The 23,225-nt window shown below is 43.4% G+C and overlaps 1 protein-coding gene across 1 annotated transcript in view; it reads left to right on the top strand.

Annotated features, from left to right (window-relative positions):
- CSDC2 (cold shock domain containing C2) overlaps positions 1-22,182 on the top strand; it is a 34,211-nt gene extending 12,029 nt beyond the window's left edge. Inside the window, exons 2-4 of the mRNA XM_040408296.1 lie at positions 9,716-9,927; positions 15,245-15,367; positions 21,997-22,182. Of these exons, the coding sequence (XP_040264230.1) occupies positions 9,758-9,927; positions 15,245-15,367; positions 21,997-22,159 (456 nt within the window). The 5' untranslated portion in view covers positions 9,716-9,757 and the 3' untranslated portion in view covers positions 22,160-22,182. The remainder of the gene's footprint in view (positions 1-9,715; positions 9,928-15,244; positions 15,368-21,996) is intronic.
- The last annotated feature ends 1,043 nt before the right edge of the window (positions 22,183-23,225 follow it).

Genomic DNA, 23,225 nt, shown 5'->3' with positions numbered 1-23,225 from the left:
GCATTTACATGCAGTGATCTCCTTCACAGTATGTCCTTCACAGTATGAGGACGAGGGATCGCTATTGTGATCCCTTGTCTTCATAGAGAATCATGGTTTGTGAGCAGCAGATCGCTGTTTAGACCATACGATCTGCTGCCCAAAAGTCATGATCGGTGGTGCCTCAGAAAGGGCCCATACAGGAGGACTAAAAGATTTTATTGTCAGGGCCCCCTTAACAGTATTATAAAATTATATTATATACAGAGACACTGTAGGAAACGGATGGAACATCTTCCGGGCCTTGTCTGAGAAAGCAATCTTGATTTGTCAAGGGTAGTGGCGCAGTCATTTCTAGCCAGCCCCCTTAGAGAATGCAGGGACATTTTTTAATTCTCCCTGCCTCCATCGCTGTATACACACGTTCAATGATCAAGAAGCTGCAGTGCCCTTTACTGCTTCGATCCTAGTCATCATATGATTGCTAGGGGCCATGTATGTGCACAAGCTGCTTGGTCTTAGCAGACCCAGATCAGCTCTGCATCAAGGCTCAGTAGCCTTATTACAACCTCAAAGCACTGACCCCATGACTCGGGGATTCCAGTTATACACCCCTGTGACTCCTGGTATTACAATGACATCAGGTTAGGACAAAATACTAACTTATCTCAGCAAAACAGCTTTATGGTTAATTTTAAGAAAACTAAATTAAAACTGTGTACTGTGCCGAGTAGCAATGTGCCATTTGTTGCATAAGCACAATCTGGTGACCGATTCCCTTTAAGTGCACTGAGGGTAGGCCCAAGCCACTCTGTGCACCCTTGTTTCTCCTACTTCCTCTGCCAACCCCTCCCTCTCCTTCTTGATTGAATATGGGAAATTGGAATGATATTATTGGAGTTTTTAAATAATTTTTGACTCTCGGATCTCACAAAGGATGCTTGTAGCATTTTGAAGAGCAAACACTATTGCAAAATAACCGGCATGTGAGAACTTGCTTAAGATTTGGAGCTTATGTGTTCACACATCTGACTTTTATGTAAAAGCCACAGTGTGATATGTGCATTGCCAGAAGGTATTGACAGTATGCAAATAAAACCTGCAAGACCTCTGTGTATGTACAAAGGCATACATTTAAAGGGGTTGTCCGGACTACAGATATTGATCACCTATCCTTAGGACAAATCATCAGTATTAGATCAGTGGTCAAAGCACTCCCAGGGTCCCCTCCAGTCAGCTGTTTGAAGGGGCTACGATGCTCCTGCAATGTTTATGGTGCACTGTCTACTTTGTAGTGGCGGTGCAGTGTAATTGCAGCATTTAAGTTAATGGACATGTCCTGAGGATAGATCATCAATCAATGCTCGCTCGGACGTCACTGGGCTCGGCGCATGCCCAGTGACTAGGATGAAGCTCCTGCCCTCAGTCTCCTGCAGATCGCACTGGCGCAGCCCTCAGTGTGTACTGCGCCTGCGCGAGAGTTCGTTCGGTCGTGAGGGAGGGGGAGGAGAGGGATGAGAGGCTGTGGGCGGTTAGGCAGTCGGAAGGAAGGCGTTTTGAGCACTGTAAGAGGGGCGTTACTGGGCACACTAAGGGGAACAAAACACCCCTCTGGGCACCTTCAGGGCTAAATTACATAATCAAAAAAGTCATTTTTCTCATAAACTACTGGACGGATTACAAGATAGAAGAGCACAGCCGATTCAAGGTAAGCTGTGCTGCATGACTGCTTTAAAATCCGATTTTGGGTTAGGGCAGGTGACAGAATCCCTTTAAGTGTTCGTCCGAGGTGTGAGGGTAGAGCATTGATGGTATTCTTCCCTCTCTACCCTGTGCTACAAATTGGCAGCAAAATCACAATGTCAGTTGTCTGTTTACATCATATTACATGCAGTAAGATTATGTGGATCATGGGTTATTTATACTGTTATACTAAGGTTACAGACTGCTAAAGGTCATGCTTGAAATTTATCACAACCAGAGAGAAACTGGAACATCACAAGCAAACGCAAGATACTTGGATGGTACTCCGATAAGGATATATTGTACGTCTGGCCCATGAGATGTGAATTACCAGAGACTAGTAGATGTCTGTAGGATACCTCAAGAATTTGCAGCAGAGTGCCAACCACACCACATCTTCATGTCTGTTTTTTTTTTGTCATGAGTGTTTCTAGTGGGTCCAAGTTTGCTTGGTGAGGCGCAAAAGAAAAAGTTTGTGCATCCCTGGATGGAAAGATGTCTCACCTTCAGTCTAAGAACTATAAAGGATTAAAGGTGGTTTTGTCGGATGGGGACAAGAATAGTCGATCTTTGGCGTTTTTGTCCAGAACTGAAACACCTCAAACTGTGGTCCCTCACATTACTTGTGTAGATGGGTCTCAGGTAGTTAGACCGGGAGAGATCTGTGAGCAGTTGGCCCGGTATTACTATGACCTTTACAGCTCCAAAACACTCTCTTCACCTGTAGAGATGCGAGTTTTTTTACAGAGCGTTCCGCTTATTTGGATGGCCCTGTGGATGTGGGGGAAGTTAAGGTGGCAATTAAGAGCATGTCGGTTGGGAAATCACCTGGTCCGAACGGCTTTCTAGACATAGATCTGCACTGTGCATGACTGGTCAAGCTCTTTGAATACGCTTTTGAGGCCGATAGGCTGCCCTCGTCTTTTATGGAGGCGACTATCGTGGTAATTAACAAACCAGGGAAGCCCCTGGACCAGTGCAGCTCCTATAGACCGATTTTCCCTTCTAAACACGGATACCAACATTTTAGCTAAGATTTTGGCCAGATGCCTCGGAGAAGTCATATTATCGATTATAGACCCAGACCAATCTGGCTTAATGCCGTACACATTCAGGTCAGACACGATAAAGCAGGGGGGCGATCGTTGGCTTCTCTCGATAATGAGAAAGCCTTCGACTCTGTGGAGGGGAATTTTATTTGGGAGACGCTACACTGCTTGCGTTTCCCCCGGTCTTTTATCAGATGGGTCCAATTGCTGTACCAGACCCCCAGGGCCCGAGTAATGGTAAATGGTTGTCTGTCCCGACCTTTTAGTCTACATAGAGGCACCAGGCAGGGCTTCCCCTTGTCGCCGCTGTTGTTTGCCCTCATTATGGAACCTCTTACCCAACTGATTAATAATAGTTTACTGATAGAGGGATGGACGATAGCAGGAATACAAGAAAAATTATTGCTATATGCGGACGATATGTTAGTGTACTTGGCAGACACCGGCCCTTCACTGGAGGCACTTCTGGACACAGTAGATGGGTATGGGAGATATTCGGGCCTCCGGGTGAACTGGGCTAAGTCTAGTTTGTGCTTAGTGGATGTGGAGGATAATTCAGATATATCCCCGTTGTCGCCCTTGACAGTGGTGGAAAGTTTTCCTTACTTGCGAATTCAAATTCATAGGGACCCGAGGCAGTTTTATCGGCTGAACATGATACCTACAATGGAATACATTGCGCGTAAAATAGAAGCGTGGGAGAACCTACCTTTGACCTTGGTGGGTAGAATAAATAATATCAAAATGGTACTGTTGCCGAAGCTTCTTTATATGTACAGGGCGGCTCCAGTTAAAATTCCAAAGTCGCACTTCGAATCCCTAGATAGACTACTGTCGCCCTTCCTGTGGAGACACCAATCCCCTAGATTGGCTAGGACAGCCCTAAAGGCTCTGTATACACAAGGGGGATTGCGAATGCCAGACATGTATGTTTATTATATCGCAACTCAGCTGATGTATGCGAATTGGTGGATTAGAGTGGATGCAAACAACCCAGCGGTGGTAGTTGAAGCAGCGCTAGTAAGCTCATATGAGGCTCTGGTGAATATGGTATATAGAGGGAGAGGAGCCCTGTACTGCACTGAAACCATGACTAATGTGATTGTGGCATGGATGCGGTTTGTGGAGACACATATTGAGGACCCTAATGGGGAGACTTGGTCTTCATATATGCCCCTGTGGCACAATAAGCACCTCCGAGAGCTCCCTCTGTTGTCAGGGTTCGAATTTTGGCCTCAAAAAGGGGTTAAATATCTGACACAACTCTTCCATGGGAGGGTATTCCGCTCTTTTGAAAGCCTCCAGAGTGAGTTCAAACTATCTTGAACATGCTTTTATCGTTACCTCCAGCTGAGACATGCCTGTGAGACCCAGTTCAAATCCTAATCTATAAAACTTGTATGTGGCCCCCTGGAGTCTATTGCCAGGTGGGTGCATCCGCATAAACCAATTTCTTCCTTTTATGAGGAGATTATGAAGATGCAGGACTCTCCGCTCCAGCATTCGTTTGGGTGCTGGACTGAGGATATCCCTGAATTGGAGGTGTCCGGTATGGCGGTCATCGGTTTTAAGCGCCCGTGACCAGCTTTTCCAAATCAAGTGGATACATAGCGTATACCTGACCCCAGTGTGCTTGTACTACATGTGTCAAATACCTAATCCTTCATGCTCGCGCTGCGGGGAACTAAGAGGGTCCCTATACCATGTGATATGGCTGTGCCCTGTTGTGCAGTCGTACTGGGGTGGGATATTGTCACACTGGTGACAGGTTTGAGAAGGTCTGAAAGATTATCTGCTCATTAGTGATCTGACAGCATCTTTTGGTTTCACTTTGTCTGTGTGTTGCTTGTATGTCCACACCTCCTGTTCAGGTGTGGATCATGTGAACTTTAACTCCCCCTATTTAGTTTGACTTCACCCATCACTCCTTGCTCTGGATAGCTTCATTTGGTGTTGGAAGAGCTGGAGTGTGGTTTTAGTTGAAGTCCTGATCATCCATCATCCATCATCCTTAGAAGTTAAGTGTTCCGCTTGTTGTGTTTTGTATTCCTCCCCCCCCCCATCTGTTGTTTACTAGGCCTCAGTGAGACGCTGCTTCCTTCACCAGAGAAGGAGCGGGTTGTCTCTGCCCTGTCATTAAGTCTAGGGCATCTGAGGGCCACCAGGGTTTTCTAGGTTCCTGTGTATGGGCATCTCTACCATCGAGAGGTGCCCATACGGATAGGAGTTAGGGCCAGGAGCAGGGTTTCATAGGTGGTGACCCTTTTCCTTCCCTAGCGGTGAGGCCTAGTGTCTTTTCCCTTCCGTCTTGTTGTCTTTTGGTGTTCTCCCCTACTACATCCGTGACAGATATGTAATTTCATTAACACAAAATTAAAATTTGCGTACCGAAAAATACATACGGTCATGTGCATGACACCTTAGGCTACTTTCACACTTGCGGCAGAGTCATCCGGCAAGCAGTTCTGTCGCCGGAACTGCCTGCCGGATTCGTCAAAACGTATGCCAACTGATGGCATTTGTAAGATTGATCAGGATCCTGATCAGTCAGAAAAATGCCTAATCAGTCAGAAATATGCATTGAAATGCTGGATCCGTCTTTCCGGTGTCATCCGGAAAAACGGATCCGGCATTTATTTTTTTAACCTTTTTTTTCGGTCTGCACACTAATACATTCCTATGGAAAAAAATACTGGATCTGGCATTCAGGCAAGTCTTCAGTTTTTTGGGCCGGAGATAAAACCGTAGCGGCCGGCCGGGAGAAAAAAAGTCGTCTGCGCAAGCGCGGCCACTGCGATTCCGGAGAAGAGCGGTGGCCGTAACCAGGGGAGACGGAAGACAACAGTCAGGTAAGTATATGTTCATTTTCTTCTAAGGGGTGGGAATTAGTTAATTAAATATATTTAGAAAAATGATCACCGTTAAATCATTGACAGATTTAACAGTGATCATTAAGATGGGAATACCCCTTTAAACCTGACCAAGGCCATATCTGCATTGACATATCTTCCAACTTTTTTTTATTTTTTTAAACTTTATGTTTATTAAACATTTTTAATTTTCCAAGTATCAAAATATGAAGCAAAATCTTCCACAGACAACATGACTATGGTAATGTAGCCAAAATATAAGATTACATAATAACAGCTGTTAGAAAAAATGGATAGAGTCGATCCATGTAAATAAGGGTAGAAACAAAAAGAAAGGGGGAGACCAAAGAAGGGAAGTGGGGGGGGGGAGAGGAGGAAATAAGAAGCTAGGGGTTCTCTCCCTCGTTATAAGCGGAGCTCTTTGTGGTGGAGATCCCAACAGGACCAAGTCTGTAGGAACTTGTCCACAGTTCCCCGCGACAAAGTCGTATAATATTCTAAAGAGCGAATATCCTGGATACGGGAGTAATAATCCGCCTTAGATGGGGGAGTGGTTCTTTTCCAAAAGAGGGCTATCAAACCCTTTGCTGCAGTGAGAAGATGCAGGAGCAGCCCAGAGTTGCGACCCCTCGTATCCCTAGGTGGGACATTCAACAAGTATGAAAGGGGATCCAACATCACTGAATGCCCTAAAACGTCCTGCAGTACAGAAGCTACCATCCTCCAAAAGGGTATTACCAGGGGACACGTCCAGAATATGTGGTATATGGAAGCCCCGTTGGCTGAGCATCTCCAGCAAACATTAGGGATATTCCTATTTAAGGCATCCAGCACCTCCGGTGTGGTACCAGTGCATCAGTAGTTTTATTTGAGTTTCTTTATAAGTAATGCAAGATGAGCTAGTGAAAGCTCTGGACCATATCACCTGCCAGAGGTTTATCGGGATTTCCCTATCTAACCATTTCTCCCATTTTAGCATATATAAGTGCTTTCCCCCCAGTAAGTAAGTCTGGGTGAGAAGCAGATAATATACAGTACAGACCAAAAGTTTGGACACAGCTTCTCATTCAAAGAGTTTTCTTTATTTTCATGACTATGAAAATTGTAGATTCACACTGAAGGCATCAAAACTATGAATTAACACATGTGGAATTATATACATAACAAACAAGTGTGAAACAACTGAAAATATGTCATATTCTAGGTTCTTCAAAGTAGCCACCTTTTGCTTTGATTACTGCTTTGCACACTCTTGGCATTCTCTTGATGAGCTTCAAGAGGTACTCCCCTGAAATGGTTTTCACTTCATAGGTGTGCCCTTTCAGGTTTAATAAGTGGGATTTCTTGCCTTATAAATGGGGTTGGGACCATCAGTTGCGTTGAGGAGAAGTCAGGTGGATACACAGCTGATAGTCCTAATGAATAGACTGTTAGAATTTGTATTATGGCAAGAAAGAAGCAGCTAAGTAAAGAAAAATGAGTGGCCATCATTACTTTAAGAAATTAAGGCCAGTCAGTCAGCCGAAAAATTGGGAAAACTTTGAAAATAAGGGCTATTTGACCATGAAGGAGAGTGATGGGGTGTTGCACCAGATGACCTGGCCTCCACAGTCACCGGACCTGAACCCAATCGAGATGGTTTAGGGTGAGCTGGACCGCAGAGTGAAGGCAAAAGGGCCAACAAGTGCTAAGTATCTCTGGGAACGCCTTCAAGACTGTTGGAAGACCATTTCAGGGGACTACCTCTTGAAGCTCATCAAGAGAATGCCAAGAGTGTGCAAAGCAGTAATCAAAGCAAAAGGTGGCTACTTTGAAGAACCTAGAATATGACATATTTTCAGTTGTTTCACACTTGTTTGTTATGTATATAATTCCACATGTGTTAATTCATAGTTTTGATGCCTTCATAGTCATGAAAATAAAAGAATACTCTTTGAATGAGAAGGTGTGTCCAAACTTTTGGTCTGTACTGTATATCTGAGATAAGACCTCTAACTGATGGGCCATGGACGCACAATTTCTCAAAAGAGGTGAGGGGGGATATTGATCCGGAGGTGGTGAATGAATGGCAGAAATGTGCTGTTTGGTTGTAGTGATAATTGGAGGAGGAGGGTAGGTTATATTTAGTTTGTAAATCTGCAAAGGATAAAAGGCGGTTTGTTAGGGGATTACGCTAATCATGAAGACTGAAGAGTCCGCTCCTGACCCAGGGGTTAGCCATATATGATTCGCTACTATTACCTAAATGCGGTGTAAACAAAAACGGTGTAAGAGAGGAGTTTAATGTAGAGAGGCCAAATTTAATCCTACAGGTCAGCCATAGGTTTCTAGTGAATGTCATTGAGCCTAGCAGTCTCTGGGGTGTTATGTCCGCCGGACGTCCCCAGATCAAAGCCTCTCAATTTCTGTCCATTTATTGAAGGAATTTAAGGTAGTCCAGGAGGCTAGGTGTCTGAGATGTGTGGCCTGATAGTATAGGGCTATATCAGGTAGGGACAGGCCGCCCTGAGATTTCTTCGAGGTCAGGACAGATTTAACTATACGGTGTCGCTTGTTATGCCATACAAATGTAAAAAAGGCAGATTGAATTTTCCGCAAGGACCCCGCCGGTACTCTAACTGGGAGCGTTTCAAATAAGTAAAGCAATTTGGGTAAGATCGACATCTTAATTGCTGCTATGCGGCCCAGTAAGGATATATGTAGTGGTCTCCACTTATTAAGGAGCGTATTTATAGTAGCTATGACCGGCGGGAAGTTTGCACCATATAAAGCAGGATAAGTAGGGGTGATATGGACTCCCAAGTACTTAAGAAAGTGGTTTTGCCAGGAGTATTTATACGACTGTTGTAAGGCTAAGAGGGTCTGTGGGGGTATATTTAAGGGTAATGCTTCCGTTTTTGTATTATTTATTTTATAACCTGATCTTCCAACTTTTTGGACGTTCAAAGAGGGACACTTATGGTTCAATGTGTGAAAGATCCATTTTATCTGCATATCTATACACTTCAATAATTTTTTCTTACAAAATAGTACAAAATTATGTGATTATAAAAATTTCGAAAATTCTAATTGCATCAATAATCAAATAGGCAGGCTCTAATATGCACATAGGAACCGGCCAAACACTTTCTGGATCAATATTGTAATTGCAATAATGAAAATCTATACCACAGATAAAAATGAGGGACATTTATAGAGCAGAGGGACTTGGGTCAAAAATAAGGACTGTTCCTCCAAAAGAGGGATATTTGTGTATATGTTCTCCCCACGTTTTCTCAGGGTACTCAGGTTTTCACAAAAAAACATACTAGTTAATTTGGAATTTAGAATGTGAGCCCCGGTGGGGACAGGTACCAAAGTGAGGGATATCTGTATGTAGGTACCATATAAATGACTGAAAAGGGTAATACCGTAATATAAATAATAAAAGTAATACATGTCTATTCAGTAATCTAGAACACTGATAGGACCACATTAACAGAATTCACTGTAAATTAAAATAATCACAATAATTCATGCAAGCTCATCTAGCTTCAAAGAAAATCAAAGATGCATTTAGTTTTTCATCGACATTGGAAAAATGTCTCCAATTTTTAACATACTGATAAGGTATTTAGATGGTTGGCAAGCCCACCAGTATGTGATTTTCAGTAGGTTTCCATTGTTGCAATCAGAATTAAAAACTGTGTCTTGTAGTGTGTTGATTGTTTCTTAGAAATGTATTGTTCATATGATAGTTATCAGAGATATGGTGATCACCCAGCAGAAGTCTGGTCACCTAGCCAAAACCTTTGCATAGGCTTCCACATAACCTAAAAACAGGTTTTGCTCATCTCACTGTTTCTTGAGAACTCCAGCTACATCTAGGATGTTTCTATATGATTAATACTAGGTTGTTTTTTTTAAATCAAAATCGTTTTTATTGATTTTCAATAAAGGTATTAAAAAAAATATACATTTTGTATATATCAACAAATATCTTGTCAGTCCATACATTAGAGTCTTTCCAGCATAATACTAGAGTTTATAGTAACGTTATTTGTCATTCCTTCTCAATGTTCTTTTTTGTTGCAGCAACAGAAGAGTAGACCTTCCTTCATCTAAAAAGGTGCAAATATGTCTTCTGACTCCACCACGCCAACCCATCCACTTCAGTCCCCAAAGTCACCGATAGGTCCTTCCTACCCATTCCACAGAGAAGGGAGCCGACTCTGGGAGAGGAGTCACCTTCTTCTAGGAGAACTGCCGAGCCCTCTTCCAACTAAGAGAACTCGTACATATTCAGCGTATGTATTATACAACATAAATACTGCCGTGATGTACAGCTGAAATGACTTTGTAAAAAGTGAAAATTGGGAAGGCATTTTAACAGGAAATTACACATTTGTAGTGTATTTGTCTATGCACATAGTAGAGTGCTTTCATGAGGAAAAATCCAGGGCTTACTCTATGGAAGTCAATTTCTAAAAACTATTGGGGTCATGTATTAAGACCGGCATTTTAGACTCTTGTCTTAATAACCCTGTGCTGTTGCTTGATGCACCTAAGTTATGTAGACCACTGCCGGCGTACAACAGCCTTAAATCTATACCAGCTCCCTTGCTGGCATAAATTTAGATCATTTTCTACGCCAGACACTGGCATACAAAATGATAAATGAGAGGGGCCTTCCGTCCCACCCTCTTGCCCGCCCATGTCATGCCTCCTTTTTTAGAACAGGCGTATATGGAAGGGGAAGGAGGCGCAGATTTTGCAGCAAATCATCTTTGCGACAAAATCTGTGCTAAATATATGCCAAAAAGTGGTGTATATTTGGTCATAAATGACCCCCTATGTCTGTAATACATAACTGACATTTCCTTGTTGCAGCAGGGATCACAGAAACTGATTCTGGCCATTTTACCTCCTAGATATGTATATTATATAAGAGTAACATGTCGAGAGGCGGCCAAAATAAAACTTACATATTGTAGTCTGGGGGCACGCGTGCACTAGCGGCAGCATGGATCCGACAGGCTGTTCACCCGCTGGAACAGCCTGCCGGAGTTCCTTGCCGCTAGTGTGAAAGTAGCCTAAGGCTACTTTCACACTCGTGTTTTGGCTTTCCGTTTGTGAGATCCATCATGGGTTCTCACAAGCGGTCCAAAACGGATCAGTTTTGCCCTAATGCATTCTGAATGGAAAAGGATCCACTCAGAATGCATCATTCCGCTCTGGAGGCTGCCTGCAGCGTTTTGCTGTCCACTTGACGAAACTGAGCCAAAAGGATCCGTCCTGGCACACAATGTAAGTCAATGGGGACGGATCCGTTTTTTCTGACACAATCTGGCACAATAGAAAACGGATCCGTCTCCCATTGACTTTCAATGGAGTTCATGACGGATCCGTCTTGGCTATGTTACAGATAATACAAATGGATCCGTTCATGACTGATGCATGCGGTTGTATTACTGTAAAGGATCCGTTTTTGCAGATCCATGACGGATCCGCCCAAAAGGTGAGTGTGAAAGTAGCCTTAGATGTGTACATTGTATAAGAGTGGTTCCCCAAAAAACTGTAAAGAAAAACACTGCATCCCAAAGAACTAAAATAGACCAAGTCCTTATGGGGTTGACAAATCCAGTTAAAAATGATCTGATGTGAAGATGTGAGATCAAATTGGTGAAGTCTATGACCTCTGACCACCACCGATTTTTTTTTTTTTCCAGAAGTGGCAGGAAATTTTCTGCTTTTATATAGAACTGCAGCACAAGATCTCAACAAAAGGGAAAACAAAAGTAAAGCTGCAAAACTGCATCATGTTCTAAAAATGTGTGAATAGAAATAGTTTATCAAAGCAGCAACATAACGACACCCATGTGCATGCACCCTACATTTTTTTATAAAAATATTCCATGTACAGAAGGCTCTCCCTTCTCTAGGCTGCTACTAGCTTCCAAAGATATTGTGAAATCATTTCATAATGCTGATGTACCAATAACATGTGAAAACATGCGAGCATAAATGTTTCTGTATTTGACAAGGAAGGAAAGTATAATTTTACCAGCTCAGCAAACTACAGGTCACATGTGCAGGTTGTTTATTTCAAAGGTCAGATTTTGCTGATATTTGGTTTAAAGGGGTTTTCCGGGCTCCAGATATTGACAGAGTGCTCTCAGGATAGGTCATAGATGCCAGATCGGTGGGGGCCTGACACCTGGCACCCCCACCGATCAGCTGTTCACAGAAGATGCCAGAACTAAACTGAGAACAGAGCCGGTGTTCTGTCAGAAAACCTTAACTAGTCAGATTCCCTTAACCCATGTGACTTCCGGGAGGGTGCGCCTCCGCGCAATCGCAGTACCACGGCATGGGTAAGTTAAAATTACAGTGAGCGTTGACTCATAGACGCGTGCACGGACACCGCACGTTCACCTAACCACGCGTGCGCTCTCAGGGGTAAGGAGATCTGATGGTCTTTTGTCTTGTTAAATCTCCTTACACTCACACTGCGCATGCGCAGATTGTAAAATCTCCTTACCCTCACTACACAGCGCTCTTCAGATTTATTGCCGGCTGGCTTCAATCCGCACGTGCACTGTGTGAGGGTAAGGAGATTTAACAAGACAAAAGACTGTCAGATCTCCTTACCCCTGAGAGCGCACGCGCGGTTGGGTGCGCCGCTTGTCCATGAGTCAACGCTCACTGTAATTTTACCTTACCCATCCCCTGGTACTGCGCTTGCGCGGAGGCGCACGCCCCCGGCACACCCCCGGAAGTAACGTGGGGTAAGGGAATCTGACGATTTAAGGTTTTCTGACAGAAGAACGGAAGCACAGCGCCATTCTCAGACTAGTGGCCATGTCAGCTTACTGCAGCTCAGCTCCTGTTCATTTGAGGTGCAGTCACTGCACAGTCATTACATAGTGAGTGAAGCCAATTCCATCCCTCCCTTCTTGGTGTTAATTCCGTCACCTTCTGTGAACAGCTGTTTGGTAGACATGTCCGGTGTTGGATCTGAAATAGATGGTCTTATTTAAAAGTATGTCATCAGTTTCTGGAGCCCGGAAAACCTATTTAAAAGGACCCCGTCACCTCTACTCTGCTGCCCTTGCTAAGGGCAACATAGTGTAGTGACAGACCCAATGAATTGAGCGGGCTGTCACTTCTGGCCTGGCAGTCAGTACATATAGAGTACTGACAGCGCAAACCTCGGAGCTTGTGCCAGCACTGAGTGGGAGATGAGTCTGATGATTATATTTAAACAATTTGTAGATAGAAAAGTGTATATGTAATTGTTGAGTTTGTACTTTAGACATACACTACTCACAAAATGTTAGGAATATTTGGCCTGTGGGGGAAGTTTCAGGATAAACCTAATATGCACTCTAACCGTTACAGGTGAACTTAATGTGACCTTGTCGAACCCTGTGCTGGCGCTTGATGCTCCTAAGTTATATAGAGGTGCCGGCCTCTACATAACTTAGGCGCATTCCACTGCTGGCGTACAACAGCCTTAAGTCTACGCCAGCTCTCTTGCTGGTGTAGATTTAGACTATTTTTTACGCCAAAAACTGGCGTACAAAATTATAAATGAGACAGGCCTGCTGGACTGCCCATGCCATGCCTTTTTTAGAACTGGCATATGTGGTGTGGAAGGGGAAGAAGGCGCAGATTCTTCACAACAGCCTGCCAGAGTTCCTTGCCGCTAGTGTGAAAGTAGCCTAAGATGTGTACATTGTATAAGAGTGGTTCCCAAAAAACTGTAAAGAAAAACACTGCATCCTGAAGAACTAAAATAGCCCAAGTCCTTACGTGGTTGACAGAGAAATCCAGTTAAAAATGATCTGATGTGTGAAGATGTGAGATCAAATTGGTGAAGTCTATGACTTCTGACCACCACCAATTTTTTAGTTATTTTTTTATTTACTGCTATTTGTGGCTGCATGTCCAACTGTTCAATGTTTCAGTATTTTTTGCACAACCTGCTGTTCTCTAACAAGGAGCTTAAAGGGAACCGGGATTTTGTGTATAGAGCTGAGGATATGGGTTGCTAGATGGCCGCTAGCACATCCGCAATACCCAGTCCCCATAGCTCTCTGTGCTTTTATTGTGCAAAAAAAACGATTTGATACATATGCAAATTAACCTGAGATAAGTCCTGTTCCTGAGATGAGTCAGGGACAGGACTCTTCTCAGTTTAATTTGCATATGTATCAAATATTTTTTTTTTACACAATAAAAGCACACAGAGCTATGGGGAATGGGTATTGTGGATGTGCTAGCGGCCATCTAGCAACCCATGTCCTCAGCTCTATACACAAAATCCCGGTGACAGCTTCCCTTTAACGGCAAAATTCACAACAGGTGTTTGATCCATGAATCACCAAATTTTCTGGTTCAATTAGAATTGGTATTTAAACAGTCCTCCTCATCATGCTGTTCACATTTTGACATCATGAGACCAAGACGACACCTAACAATTGATAAACAGTACCTCACCATTGCAAGGCTTCAAGCAGGATGTTCTCAGATGGAAGTGGCCACTGAGCTTAGAGTGTCACAGAGTGTCATCAGGAGGTTACAACAGAGATACAGAGAGATTGAAAGAGTCACAGAAAGGCATAGAAATGTGAATAATGCCCTGCAGAACTGGATGGGGAGGTGAGAGATACCCAAGTGTCGCATCAGACCCTTCAAAACCATTTACATCAGCTGGTCTGCCTGCTAGATGACATGCAAGGGTATCTGACCATAGGCGTCATCTTGCATGGACCAGGGAGCATCTACACTGGACGAGGGACCAGTGGCCCTCAGTGCTGTTCACTGCTGAAAGTTAAATCACGCTGAGCAGAAATGATGGCCGCCAACAATGTTGGAGACGTCAAGGGGAGTGCTAAGCATCAGCCACTGTTGTCACCAGACGAGCTTTTGGTGGTGGTGGACGGTGGTGTTACAGTGTAGGCAGGTGTATCTAGTCAATACAGAACTGCCCTACACTTTGTGAATGGTACAGTGACAAGCCCATACTACTTGAATAACATCATTAACCCAGTCATTGTCCCTCTACATGAACAACACAGGCCCAATTTCATCTTGATGAACAACAATGCGCCAGCTTATCGCATCATTAGGGAACGGCTGCTGGAGACTAGGGTACCTCAAATGGAGTGGCCTGCACTTTCTCCAGACCTGAATCCCATTGAAAACCTATGGGATCAGCTCAGTTGCCGTGTAGAGGCTCGTAACTCTGTTCCTCAGAACCTCAATGACGTGAGGGCCGCCCGTCAAGAAGAGTGGGATCCCATGCCTCAGCAGACAATAAGTCGACTTGTGAACAGCATGAGATGTTGTTTTCAAGCTGTAATTGATACTCAAGGCCACATGGCATTGAGACATTGACATTTTTTGTGGGGGTATACCCACCACTGTTGTTGGCTTTTGTTTCAATAAATTGTTTGAGATGAGGAAATCACCATTGCTGCTTCTACTTAAATGCCCTACTTTCCCGTAGCATGTACGTTTTCCAATTTCACCCGAATAGCCAAATATCCCAAACTTTTTTTGAGTAGTGTATGCTATTAGTGGGACAATGTTCAACCTACATATTTATGTTCCTATTAGCACTGCAAGAGCATCTGCAGGACCAATCTACAAGGGTGTTTGCAAGCAGTTCTCTCGTTCCCAGGGTCATGGGTTCATCACTCCTGAAAATGGAACAGAAGACATATTTGTACACATTTCTGAGTAAGTGCTCTTTACTGTATCATAATAATTTTAAAAAGTAGTTTGATAATTTACTGTATGCATTTTTGCTGGGGATTGCCGTTAGCAACGGATCACATGTGGAGGAATTGCTCCCCCGGTTATAAACATGCCACAGTGTTTGGGGGTTTTGAGCATTTCCTCCCATTTAGGCCACTTTAGATAATCACTACCCTAAAAACAATACATGTAGAATGTCTTGAACGGAGGTCTCTGACAATTCAAAGGGAATCTGCCCCATCCAGTATCAGTTTCAGAGTACACTACCATGTAGGGCATGTATACCAATACATAACCATAGACTAAGATAACTGTTAAGCGGCTCACCCGAGAACCTTGTATGGATTAGGTGCACTCCTCTGGGTACACCCACCTCCAAACAGTGATAAATGCATAAAAAAGGGGGCACTCAATTATTTGAGAACTGTGGGCAACAAATTCAATGATATAGTTTAATCATCAAAGGACACCTCATATGCATAAAATCGCATCAAAGTAAACCATACACATAAAATTGCATCAAGTAAATCACACAGATTAAAATCACACAAAATAAAATCGCATAAAATCACTTAGGATAAAACCATGCGGCTGGATAATATAATAGTAGGAGAGGATAAGGCTAGATTGCTCTGGTATGAGCCACACAATAGCCTATCTCGTTGATGTAAGCCTCAAATTGGACTCACAATAGAATGACTAATGTCAATGTTTCTAATTGATATCCCAATAGGCTATGACGGCATCAGTTATGACCAAGATAGTCCTATAAGAAGGCAGTCACTTCTATGTTGAAATACAGCCACTCTATGTTAAAATATGTCCATCTAATGTAGCTGGATGGATTCCCAAATTGGCTAAAAACTGGCGATGTGGAAATATAATTAGATGAGTACGTTACCACTGCGCTGTGAACTTTCAGCTTCTTGCTTCTCCTACTGCCCAGACCCACTACGGCGTCCAGTGTGGTCTCGCGGTCGTAGCGCGGCGTCCCACGTGACCTGGCTGCGTCTTCACGTGACTGAGTAGTCTCCACGTGATCGACGTAAGTTACGTCGGAAATAGTCAGCTGTGTGTTCCAAATATGCGCGATGCGTTCCACCAGAGGGCTTTAGTCCGGATCTTAGTAGACGTCTTTAGAATCCAATGACACCGCTAATAATGTGGGTGCTTGCTGAAACTTCAGGGCCAGACGCATTTCAGGGTACCTCCCCTTCCTCAGTGGCAGTATCAGCAAATGGTGAATTCACGTTTTTTATACCATAATTGGTCAGAGAAGGATGATGGGATATGGGTATTTCTCAAACTCTGGCCTGGAATAATGATTGCCATATATGGACTTCCATAATATCTATAGCGCATATTCTATATTCATAATATATTTGACCATGTAGTAAATACCTATATAGATACATGTGCGGGGTTCATACAGCCAGTGTCCATGTTTTGCAGATCTGTGGTTTGCGGCCCACAAAACAGACACGGTCGTGTGAATGGACCCTAGTATTAAGAAATGCTTCTATTTACTGTTAAGCAAATGTTTTTGGTGCACCTAGAGTTCTCTCCATCATCGCTACCAGCTCTGAAATCTCAGGGACTGTCATTCATACCAGAGAATGTCATTCTGGACAGTGTTATAAGAAATGATTGTGCACCAAGTGGAGTGGTCCTGTCCAAGGTGCTCTGAAAACTGGATTTGTATAAAAATTGAAAGAATCACTTGTCAGCATTGGAGAATTGAATTTTCACAAGAAATGTACTGTTATATTTTGGGCATCTAGCCTACATGGCAGTATGCTTACCGTATTTTTCGCCCCATAAGACGCACTTTTTCCCCCCCAAAAGTGGGGGGAAAATGCCCCTGCGTCTTATGGGGCGAATGCTTCCATTTTACATCGCAGTCTGCGACGCTGCAGCATCGCGGACTGTGATGTATGAGCCGGGAGAGAGGAGGGGCTGGAGTCCGGAACTAGGGGCGGGGCCCGGTGCAGTCACTGTACTCTTACACCGGCCCCGCCGCTCACCGCAGTATTTATAAACATGAATCCTCATCCTGTAACTAACGCTGCGCTCTCCCATGTTCCCATGTCCCCTGTATCCCCACAGCACTTACGAACAAGCTCCCATAGCAGGCAGAGCGGACGGCAGCAGTAACGTCACTCACTGACGTCGAGCGCCTGCTCCGCCCACTTTATGAATGAAGCAGGCGGAGCAGGCGCGCGACGTCAGTGAGTGACGTAACGCTGCCAGACGCTCTGCCTGCTATGGGAGCTTGTTCGTAAGTGCTGTGGGGATACAGGGGACATGGGAACATGGGAGAGCGCAGCGTTAGTTACAGGATAAGGATTCATGTTTATAAATACTGCGGTGAGCGGAGGGACGGTGTATTTTGGGGTACACTGTTAGGAGGGGGATCTGAGGATGACATATAGCAGTGTCATCCACAGATCCCCCCATAACAGTTCCATCCACAGATCCCCCACCCCATAACAATGCCATCCACAGATCCCCCACTCCATAACAATGCCATCCACAGATCCCCCACTCCATAACAATGCCATCCACAGATCCCCCGCCCCATAACAATGCCATCCACAGATCTCCCACCCCATAGCAGTACCATCCACAGATCCCCCATAACAGCGCCATCCACAGATCCCTCATAACAGCGCCATCCACAGATCCCCCATAACAGCGCCATCCACAGATCCCCCATAACAGCGCCATCCACAGATCCCCCATAACAGCGCCATCCACAGATCCCCATAACAGTGCCATCCACAGGTCCCCCATAACAGTGCCATCCACAGATCCCCCACATGACAGTACGTCATCCACAGATCCCCCATAATAGTGTCATGCACAGACCACCATTAATTCAAAACCCACCATAGCACACCTTTTGGTTAAAAATTTTTTTTTTCTTATTTTTGTCCTCAAAAACCTAGGTGCGTCTTATAGGCCGGTGCGTCTTATAGGGCGAAAAATACGGCTTTGAAACCAAAACTTTCCTCCAATCATCAGGATATTGTTATATTGCATACTTCTTCTGCCTTCTGCAGTTCAATTCAATGAAGCTGAATTGCAGTTTTGTGCATACCACCCGGTCAAGAGAAGTATTATGCAAAGAAAGTGCTGAAGGGGCCTGAGCCTCAAATTAATGCAAAATATATGTCAGTGTCTCCTCCAATAATGTAAGGGATGGCATATATAAGATAACATCATATCATTACAAACAAGCTTCAAACAGTAATAAGGGCATCTCAATATATCAAAAACACCTACAGAATTGTCCCCAAGGGAACAAATTATGATACCCAGAAGTAGTATAAACTAGAGTATAAAGTTTTATTAAGAATAAAAGCAAACAAACATAATTAGAAAAATATAATAGAGTCAGAAAAAAATCGTAAGGGTAACCATAATTGTAATCCCGAGTACAAGTGACATACCATCCAGTAAGATGTACCACATGTCCGAGGTGGAATACAAAACATCAAAACAAAATAATGATACTAATCAGGAGCTCCCATATGGTCAGCACTATAAACTACCCAAGGGGGGCGTCCCAATAGTTCCTTCCACAAGTGTCTCACCAGGCTCCAAAGTAAACACTATGGGGGTCATTTACTATTCTGAAATACGCCTAAATTAGGCGTATTTCAGGTGTAGATGGTGGCGCAACGGTTAGTTGTTTTAGAGGTAGAAAATGGTCTAAATGTAAGACAGCTCTGAAGCTGGCTTACATTTTTAACTGGCACTGGATTATAACTTTAGTGGAACCACCGCCTGCAATGGGCCTTTATTAAGACCGGCGTCTAAAACGCAGGTCTTAATAAATGTGCACCTATCTAACAATAAAAAAACATCCTATAAGTAGAACCCACCTAAAGACCTGATCGGAGGTTATGTGTCCAGGGTTGTGCATTTCGTTCACACCAGCTTCATCAGGAGGTAACTAATGGTCAAAATCCACCACTTTATAAAGGGAAAAAAGGTGCCACAGGCACTCGCCCTCATATGTTGTATAAATGGCACGTCCAACTGGGTGATGCGCCAGCCATGATAGTGGAGGGCCAAAGGCACTCACATTGCCCACAGCCCGGCCCACCGACTGACGCGTCAATCGACACTCCCACATGATACCGCTCTGCAGCGCACGGCAGTGACGTGCACAACAACCCTGATAGGCGTACCAGCTGCCGTTGCCATAGTGCCAGTAAATACTAACACCGATCATACTCTATACAAAACTGAATGCAACCTGAATGATAGTTATAGCAATTACAAGATGACAATACATCTTACAAGACGAGCGACAATGCATATTATCCTAAACAACATACAATAAATATCTATTAGCGTATAGCTTTTCTGCATGTTTGTAATACCCCCTATTTAACCTGATGAAGGGGAACTACCTATCCCCGAAACGCGTTGTTTTAATGTACACATACACTTTTCTCAAATGAAGAAGGAATTTTTATTTGATGATCACGACCACCTCCATTAGTGTTCTTGCGCCTAAGCAGATCCTCTTTTCCGCTACTAGCTTAATATCATGTCATGGATTAGATTAAATTTACATATAATATATGTTAAAGGGGTTCAGAGCTGAACCCGGACATATCCCTATTTTCACCAAGGCAGCCCCCTGACTTGAGCATCGGAGCATTTCATGCTCCGATGCTCTCCTTTGCCCTGCGCTAAATTGGGCAGGGCAAAGGCATTTTTTGGAGTTCCGGTGACATACCGGGCTCTCCGTGGGGCTGCCAGGCAGAGGCCTCTCCCCAACACTGATGGGCAGGCTTTAGCGCTGCCCTAGCCTGTAAAACGGCTAGGGCAGCACTAAAGCCCGCCCATCAGAGCTGGTGACTGCTGGATGGAAGCCTCTGCCCGGCAGTGTGTTATTGTAAATAAAAGAGCCCTTGCCTTGCGCAATCCAGCGCAGGGCAAGGGAGCACATCAGAGCATGACATGCTCCGATGCTAACATCAGGAGGGCTGCCTGGGTGAAATTATGGGTATGTCCGGGTTCAGCCCTTTAAATATATGAGCTAACCATATATGGAGAAAAGTAAATAAATAAAATTGCGTTCGGTGTGTTCCTTTTTCCCGTCCAGATTGTATAGCTATTGCTTGTGTTTTTCATGTGCATGAAAAACATCTGAAGAATAACAATCTACATCTCCCAGCAACCATCAGTGAAAAACACATTGCATCCGGATACCTTCCGTTTTTCACACAAGCCTCTTTCACTTCTATGGAGCCAGGTCTGCGTGAAAAATGCACAATATAGAATATGCTGAACGCAGAGATGATGTATAAAAAAGTATGCTCATGTGCGCAGACCCACTGAAGTGAATTGGTCAGGATTCAGTCTGCATACTAGGCATTCGCTGCATGTATCGCATCTGGATGGAAAACTCGCTCGTGTGAAAGAGCCCTTATACTTCTGGATCAAACAGCCAGCTCTGGAAAATTTTAAAATTTGACATCTGCCTTTTTTCAAGTACCTATGTAATATGGATTCCTTAGATGGTATAGTACATATAATTGGATGGCTGAAAAACCTCTTTTCAGAAGACACCCCCAAAATTAACTAATTTTCCAGCAACTGTTTATTTTTCAGTAACTGAAGCGGTTGTCTCAATTTATTCCTTCAGTGCTGCAGGCCTGGACTTTTGGCGCTCTAGGGGGCGGTGCCAGCTAGTCTGTAAGGCAGCAAAGGCAACAAGCAGTGTGCTAGGATGCTGTGATACCGCCGTTTGCCTATGTGCACGCGTTCCTGAGTCTGCTAATGATTCAATAGCAGCCTTGGCCGACTCAGTGGAACAACAGCAGCGTATGAGGTGGCTGGGGAGGGGAGCCACTGTGCATGCTCGTGACTCTATGCGCACCAGCTCCTGCAATCCCAGCCACCAGAAAAGCCAGCTTTTAAAAAAAAATATAATCTTTATTAAGGTTTTACATATATAATGCGGTATTAACAGCACATTAGAATAATCCATGCATTAAGTCAATTTTTATACAAGCATATTGGACAAATAGGGTTGAATATCCCTCGGAGAATCACATAGAGATTAAAATTACCATAAACAAAAGGCCAGCTTTTTTATGTTAGTATGCAATCACTGCCCCTGCTGCTGCTTTTCAGCAGTGGCCGAAACCCCTAGAGACAAGCAGTGCATAAAGAGCAGCAAAATTCAATGATGCAAGGACAGGAGCCATTACTAAAAACAAAGGTAATTTAGTAAGTTACTTATATTACCATTTTACACATAAATAATAAATGTCACATGCTGAGGTGAGACAGCCTCTTCTAAGTGTAACTGTAACTATACTGATAACTGTACTGCTATAAAAACCCTATCAATCATTAGAACAAAGGGGCAAAACACTTTGGCTATTTTATAAGTCCATGCACTGTCCCCTCAAACTATGTTCACTGGTCTTGTGAATTTTAGACCAGCACAAAATAGTTATATAAAGAAAATAAAACTTGCATTATGGACGCACTTTGGTGTTTTTTTTTTTATATAAAATGCTGTGGGATTGGAATTACATTTTGTGGAAATGATTTATCTTACTACTATTTCTTACTTATTACAGCATTGAGGGGGAATATGTACCTGTGGAAGGAGATGAGGTAACGTACAAGATGTGCCCGATCCCACCCAAGAACCAGAAATTACAAGCTGTGGAAGTTATCCTGACTCACCTTTCTCCTCACACAAAGCATGAGACCTGGTCAGGGCAGATCATCAGCTCTTAAAATGTATCAAAGCCTTCCATAAGTGGTGAGGACCAAAAAGAGACATAAAACTGCCATATTTACCCAGTTCTGCGCCTTAAAGAGTCATACCAGATCTTCAGGAAAGATTGACCCACTCATGCTGGGATATTTTTCTTTATCAATGAAGATGGCGACTAAAGACTGGTTCAAGCTGTCCCTAAGATCTGTAGTTAATTCCCAGGCTCCTCGCTTGTACTAATGTCATTGAGTTTAATTTCAACCAATATACTATCAGGGTCCTACTGATTCTCAGCATATTCTCAGTCAATAGTAGTAGGATATCTGTTTTTCACTCTTCTGGTTATTTCATGTGACCTTTTCATTTGCCATTTTTGTCATTCATGGAAGTGTAAGATAACTGAGTTTTCACTCTATCTACAAGCCAGACTTTTCTCACATTGTAGAGGGTTCTATGCTTTTATAAGAGCTTTCAATGGTTCTTGGGACTTCGGGTTTTAAAACCATAACAATGGCTGCATTTCTTCATTCTGAATCATCAGTCATAATTGCTATGTTAACATTTGTATTTTACCATTTTGTAATGCCTCACCGTAACCATGATCACCACCACATGTTAATTTTTGGGTTTCATATACAGCACACTTGACTATGTTGGTGGGGGGTAAACTGAACTTATATATTCTTAGCTGACGTGAATATCACCTGCTTTCAGATTTCAGAATATTCCTGTCGGCTTTAATGCTGTTGAAAGTATATCATTGTGATTTTTTTTATATGTATATCTTTGTGTGTGAGTGCCTTAATTCTTGTAGTATTGTACACTGTTTTGTATTGTAAACCCCAATTATTTTTTCCTCTTTTCTTATTTTCAGTTTATAATACATTTGGTCTCGCTTAATGAGAGGTTTGTATGTGTTCATCAATGATGTAACTTGTCCACCACTGTCAGTACCATAGTGCAGTTGTTATAGCATCCAAAAGAGAAAAAAATCCAGCTTCTAAAAATGAGATCCTTTATTCCATAAAGTCAAAAAATGTTTTCCAGACACAGGATAAAAGTACACGGTCTACATGTTTCAGACGC

Source organism: Bufo bufo, chromosome 9, assembly GCF_905171765.1.
Source record: "Bufo bufo chromosome 9, aBufBuf1.1, whole genome shotgun sequence".
NCBI classification, from domain to species: Eukaryota; Metazoa; Chordata; class Amphibia; order Anura; family Bufonidae; genus Bufo; species Bufo bufo.
This window is presented reverse-complemented; position numbering and strand designations above follow the sequence as displayed.